General features: G+C 34.2%; 1 protein-coding gene across 1 annotated transcript; it reads right to left on the reverse strand.

Moving 5' to 3' along the window:
• Positions 1–2,216: 2,216 nt before the first annotated feature.
• Positions 2,217–5,806, reverse strand: LOC106773816 (TMV resistance protein N). The gene is made up of 5 exons (XM_014660569.2): positions 5,233–5,806; positions 4,101–5,139; positions 3,792–4,016; positions 2,968–3,672; positions 2,217–2,785 (listed from the first exon to the last, which is right to left on the reverse strand). Exons 1-5 carry the CDS (start codon positions 5,742–5,744, stop codon positions 2,333–2,335), a joined length of 2,934 nt encoding a protein of 977 aa, XP_014516055.2. The 5' UTR covers positions 5,745–5,806; the 3' UTR covers positions 2,217–2,332.
• Between the last annotated feature and the right edge of the window lie 1,545 nt (positions 5,807–7,351).

Raw genomic sequence — 7,351 nt, forward strand, 5'->3', positions numbered from 1 at the left:
GNCNNAGATCCAAGTCACCTACACAATTTCCTCTGCTTCACCTCCTGTCCGAATTCCCTCTCGTGCTCCTGTGCTCCAGACTCCCGGAGGGTACCTGCTAAAGGCACTCCGATGCTTAAGTCAGTTTGGTTATCCGATCGGGTATCTTAATTCAGAATTAAATGTGCAATAAATGAACCTGTCTACCTGTGGCCTTTGACTCATATTTATAGTGGTAGATATGGGCCTGGTATTAAGGTTACCTTAATTAAGGCCCAATTGTGGCCCAGCCATCTAAAACACAGGATTACGCTAATCTTTTCATACTTACCTTAAACCTGTTGATCGTGACCGTCCGGTCATTGTGCCGACCGTACGCCTCCCCTTAAATCTCATTCTTCGGGTGGACCTTTGTATCTGTCCATCCGGTCGTGGTGTAGCCGGACAGTAATCCTTAGCTGTCAGTATCGGCGGAAAGTGGAATGACACGAAAGCTAGGGCGTTAGCTGTTGGGTCCGTTCGGGGGATCCTTTTTCTACCGCCGCCTTCGCCTACACCAGATAATGCCGGATAGTGATGGTCTACCGTCCGGCATTGACCATGGCCGGTCGGTGGTCCCTAGTACACATAATATTCCAAAATATTACATAAAAAATTGTCTTAAATGCCTTTCAAGTATCCCCATAATATTTTGCTATGTGTCTCCTCGCTCCACATAACGACCACAACATATGTACTATCATCTACTCTTGCATAACCGTACAAGTTATACGATTATCGCACAACACAAACAAACAAGTAAGGGTGAGCTAACAGAAACAACATCTGATAACAACAATAAACATACTCACCCACACTGCTCAAAACATCTAAACCAACAAAGGAATTCAAATCACAATCATGCTATTAGAACCACATCACTTTCAAAATGATGCCAACCACAATCTCTCGTATCTCAGAAGCACAAGACGTAGATGCATCATGCTACAAGAGTTTGATTGGAAATCTCTCGTATCTCACAGCCACACAACCAAACATTAGTATGCTACATGTCTTCTATCAAAGATTCATGCAAAAGCCAAGTTAGATTTATTATGGAGTAGGAAAAAGAATTTTAAGATATCTACATGGCACAAAGGAGTTTCATATATGGTACAAAACCTTGACTGACTCAAGGATGATTGGCTACATAAATAGTGATTGGGCAGGATCAATGGATGACACATGAAGAGTACATCAGAATATGCTTTCTCACTAGGATTAGGTATTTTATCTTGGGCTTCAAAGAAGCAAGCAACCGTGGCACAATCAACAATAGAAGCAAAGTATGTAGCAACTACTGAAACCATGAGTAAAACAATATGGCTATGAAGAATACTTGATCAAATGGGTGAATCACAAGATGAAGAGACAATATCAATAGCAAAAAATACAGTCTATCATCAAAGAACAAAACACATAGCCATTAAATATCACTTCATTTGAGATGAAGAGATAACTAAACAAATTCGACTTGAGTACTGCCCAACAGAAGACCAAATTGCATATATTTTTTCGAAGGCGTTACCAAGACCAAGATTTGAACTACTGCGCATAATGCTTGGAGTTACTGAATTTACATCAAGGAGGAGTATTAAAGTGTAATGCAAATTCTAGAAGAATATAGAAAATCCTAAGATAGAAGTACTAAAATTTAATAAAAATTCTAGAATATTGTAGAAAAGCATAATATAGGATGAAAAAAATCAAGAATATTCTACATAAGTAAAAATGCAGCACATTCCACGTAAGTTGTGGCTAACATGTTCTAGAATAATCTATGGATCTATAAATACCTGTGTATTCTACCATTTGATCTAAGCAACATCTATCATAACTAAGACAACTAATACATTTCTACCAACTAATACTTTCACATTCTACTATCTCCAAATTTTCTCTATCGCATCAACTATTTCTTTAACATCCTCAAAATACTAATAAAAATTTGTTTCACTTTGTTTTTAAATAAAGGGATGAAGTTACGGTTATGTTTAACAATCAGCTATCTTTATTTCATAAAGCAATGCCTTATTTTAAGAACATTTCTTAATAAAATACATACGCTGAAAAGGAGAAGAATTGAAATAAGTAGCAAGAGCAGAAAAAGAAATACTATAAACAGCTGAAGTAAAGCCACGAAAACACTGTGAAGACAAAAACACATAGTACAATAAACATGATTTTGTTCACTATAAGCTGCACTAGAGAAAAAACAAAGGATAAAAAAACAGTAGAAATCGAGGACTCTAGGATTAATTCCATAACTAAAGGATTCTGCTGTTCTCAAAGATGATATATGAATTGGCAGAAGTCACATTACAATTTTCTTAAAGAATGTAATGAGGGAATTTTTGTTAAGCGCAGGCTCTCTTTCCAAGTCTTGTGATTCACAACATATCAAATAGACAGCTGTGTTCTTGACCATTAATCTATGACCAAAAGTCACAAAAATCTCCACCTTGTCTCCTGATCCTAAATTTGACATTATATCATGGCAATCTTCATCATTAAAGGAAATTACTGTGCCATGGTTGTGCATAAGTAGTGTGGACTTTGTGTAATTAACAATTAAGACACTTGTAAAACATTCAGTTGTCACGATTCCCGGGGTTGATAAATAAACAACATACAAAACTATTCCCTTCATGACACGATCTTGAGGCACAGTGAACGAAACAGAATGTCCCTCACCTATATGGGCCAACCAATAAGGATCATTGTCACTTGGAAGAGAAACATCACCTGACTCACTGCTTTCCAATACCTATACCATGAGATAAAAATTTTACTATTTTATCTAATTCTGCTATTCAATTTATCCTCTGCAATCATTATTTTTGTCATTAAAATCCATTAGGATTACTTTATATTTAATTGCTAAAATCATGGTGAATGTAATAAGTGAAAGGAAAGCGAAAGAAGAACCTCATGTATGCGATTACTTACAGTACTTAAGAATTCATTGTATCTTCCAACACCAACCAAAGAAGACCTGAAGCAATGCTTTGAAATTCTTGATTCTGTAATATTCACGCCATATTCAACCAGAATAGTTTTCACTTGCTGAGATAGTTGAAACTCGGGGTCACAGTGAACCAAAACGCTTCGAAGATTTACAAGGCTGCTAAAGAATGGTGCGATAACATCCCAACTATTATCCTCCGTATCCATGAACGAATGAATATAAGACAGGGGATTGATTGTTAGTGACATCCGAGACCGAATGATAAAATGAAAAAGATTACGTGACAGTCCCTCAAATCGATGTAAAGATATATATCCAATGTTTCTTGAGCTTACAATTGAAAAAGGCACTTGTTTAATGGCTGTATTTTCAGAAATTAGAGATATCAAGGATTCCATTTGGACTATATCCTTTTCCATTAGATAAATCTTCGAACAACCAGAGAGAATGAGAGTTTTTAAAGATTTCAACATATATATCTTTCTCGGGAGATTGCTTAGACATATGCAGTCCTTCAAATTTAGCAGTGTAAGATTGCAAAGACATCCAATAGATTGGTGTAATTGGCGCAATCTAGGGCAATCTTTGAGAATGAGTTGTTCAAGACTTGGAAGTCTCGAAAAGTCAGGAGTTTTTGTTAAGTACTTGGAATGACTAAGATTCAGGACTTTTAGCCACGCCAAAACCTTCAGGATAAAATATTAGAAAAGAAAATAAAAAAATGAAATAGCTATAAATGGAAACAGGTAATATTTTTAATTTAATTAAGCTAGAAGTTTTGAAAGAAATAACATATTACAAAAACCTGCAGTTTTTTCCAGTCGTGTCCAAGCAAACTGTGTCTTAAATCAATCGATACTGCATCATCATACAGATTAAAGTCGTAAGCTACGAATTCTGAAGAATTCCGAAGGTACCCATGATTTCCAGCGAGTTTCAGCACTCTTGATTTGTGTCTTATCTCCAAAGGATAAGGTTTGAAGCAATCTTTTCCGGTTGAAAACAGTTTATCAGGAAATCTCCAAAAGACCTGAGAAAAAACAAATGTATTGCGCATGAGAAAGCAAACATTTTGCACAAGAGTTTCAAAACCATATATAAAGAATGTTCTCACATCAGTCTCTTCCCGTGCATATGATGGATGCTCTTGAGCAACAATTTGCATTGCCATTCCTGGTAGCAAATGATGCATTCCAAATTTATTGTTTCTTTTAAGTTTTATGAGGTTACGCTCTATCAAAACTCTTATTCCATTATCAACGTCTACTTTACAGCCGTCTAGGATCTTCGTAACATAAGCTTTGCTTTTACCAACAAAGAATCTACAAACATCAAGGAATAAAGCTTTTTCCATTTCATTGCGTAAACCATCAATGCTTATTTTTAATATCAGTTGAACATTGTCATACGGAATTTTCCCTAATTTATACCATACAACTTCCCATTTTTTTCTGCTCGTTTCAAATAAATAAGCTCCAATGACTTCAAGAGTCAGAGGTAGTCCTCTACAATGAAAAATTACTCTTCTTGCCAGGTAATCGTATTCTTCTTTTGGTTTTGCTTCTCTAAATGCGTGCCAACTAAGAAGCTCAAGAGACTCGTTTTCGTTCATTAGATTTATCCGAAAAACAGAGTCAGCTTGATGTCTCCTAAGTAGGTATTCATCTCTTGTTGTAATGATTATTACAGTACCTTCACCGAAGCATGAACTAGTTTCCCACAGGTCTAATGGACCATACTGATTCACATCGTCAAGTACAATGAGCACCCTTTTCCCATTAAGTCTTTCTCGAATCATACATCTTCCCATCTCATCTCCAGGTATTTTCACCTTTGTTTTTAAGACATCTGAAAGAAGTTGTTCTTGTAAACTAACACAACTTCTTATTCCTTTACCTTCTAGAGTAACTTCAATGAAACTTTTCTCCGTGAATGTACCATGAATTTGATGGTAGATAGCTTTGGCAAGGGTGGTTTTACCAGATCCTTCCATTCCACATATCCCTATTGTACAAACTTCCGTGGATTTATNTTTGATAGTTCGAANAAGATCTTGTACCTTGGGTTGTAATCCAACTGGAAATTTAGTAGCAGATAAGACTGATAAATTAAGAACAGTCTTAACAATTTTGTCTACTAGTTCAGCATCGCTCCTTCAAGTTCAATAGCAATTGCAGAATAAGTCATCTAATACTAAAATTAAATCTCACTATCTTAAAATTCTCTTGACTGAGTGAGTTATTTACCTGTAATTGCTCTCATCCCATCCAAAGAAATTTGCTGCTTTGGTGAGTGCGTGGCTCCACCTGGATATCCCATGCTCGAGTTGTTGTCTTGAAAAGGTTTGACATGCAGTAGCTTCGAAGGCTTTTCCAAAATCACCCTTCTGAAGACGTACATCAGATGGTGAAATTTCGTAATATACGGGCAAAACATGTCGGCAATAAAATTCGTGCCATTCAATGATTTGTTGAAGTTCATAAAGACACCAAGCAGATTGAGAGTAGGTTTTGGTGAAAACAACAATTGCTACTCGACAGAGATCCAGAATAGGTTGTTGTTGTTGGATGTGCATTGGCTTCACTGCATTGTGGTGGTGAAGAAAAGTGGTAAATCCAACACTAGAAAGGGCAGAATCTAGATGGGAAACAAATTTGTTACGGATTTTGTCTCCGGTAAAGTTGATGAGCACATCGTACATCCATGGGAGTTTGGATGATGAAGAGGCAAATTCCTGGGAAGGAATCGATGAGCCCATGAAGTGGTAGAAAAGAAAGCATCAATGCGACACAGTGAGATAGATGATCTTTACAGACACAACTAATCAAAGTACGCGGAAGATTAGAACTTTTTTATAGTCATGCAAGCCCTTTAAGATCATGACATAACCTATTTTACTTTAGCAATTTGAGAAATTAGGCCAACACCCACTTTCAACCATATAAACAAAATATTACTCTAACAATAGGAAATCCTTTTCAATTTTTTTTTTTAAAAATTACATCTTAGCTATTAATATTTTTAGATTGTGGGTAGTTGATAGATAGAGAAAATGTAGAGATATGTGAAAATGATAGTTAGAAAAAATGTATTTTGTAATTGTTTTAGTCATAGGTATTTATAGAGTCATAAAATATTCTTCTAAAAAATGCTTGTAAAAATTTATGTAAATTATTCTAGATTTTTTTGTTATGTAGAATGTTCTGGATTTTTTTTTCAACATATATTATGCTTTTCTACAATATATTTTAAAATTTGTATTATATTTTCTAATTTCAAAATGTTTTACATTCTTTTCTTCATATATTATGCTTTTCTACAATATATTTTAAAATTTGTATTATATTTTCTAATTTAAAATTTTTTTACATTCTTTTAGAATTTGTATTATTAATATTAACTTTACTTTTTTATTTTAAAAGCAACTGCGTCTCTTTTTACAGCATAAAACATAAAGCATTGCATGCTCTTTGGCCATTACAGATAAATTTTTAAAGGAAAATCTTTAAAAGAGGCCATTGTAATTATTTCTACTTGAAGATTGGTCGTGATGATTGATGAGTGCGCATCATCACTGTTTAAGCTTATGCTCGCTAAAATACTAGAAAAGAAACGAAAGGGTGCTGAGATAGATGGTCCCATGTACAAGCTGAAATTAAGGAGAAAGACGGGTAGAAAATGGTTTTTAATAATTTGGTCTTATGTTCACAGATATGAAATGATTTCAATTTGTCTTTTGACATATAATAATTCGAAAAATTGAGAGTAATTATGTCTATAATTTCAAATTGGAATTTGAAGAATTTCGATATTTAACCTTTGATTTCAAATGAATGGTAATATTATAAATGGATTATGCCTTTCAATTATAATCGATTATCACCTCGTTTTTTATGCCTTTTTTCTGCCATGATTCTCTTTCACTCCATCAAAAAGGAAATTGTTTTCTGCACAAGTTTTCCTTGTGAAGTGGGGAATATATGTTATTGCTCCTCTACTACAATTACTAAACCCCATTCACACCCACACAAACTTTCACAACACAATGCTAATTCATTTAAACTTTTTTTTTTATTATACTTTAACCTTTTTTTAAAAAAAAAATGGTAAGTGAAAGTTTTTTACAAGATATACAGTTAATTATTTAAATTAATTAAGTTAAGTTTTGTGATTACAATAGTATTTACCACAATTTTTCAAAAGAGTAAATAAAACTTGTTATTTGCCTAATAGAATTTATAAAAGACTTATTTTGTTGAAGGCTTCTTATGAGTTGTGGAAGGGAAGAAAATGAAATATATCCTACTATCATCTTCTTTTGACTATATTCAAAAACATAAAAGGTCTATAACTCTGTGAACAATG

This window comes from Vigna radiata, chromosome 9, assembly GCF_000741045.1.
Source record: "Vigna radiata var. radiata cultivar VC1973A chromosome 9, Vradiata_ver6, whole genome shotgun sequence".
Lineage (NCBI taxonomy): Eukaryota > Viridiplantae > Streptophyta > Magnoliopsida > Fabales > Fabaceae > Vigna > Vigna radiata.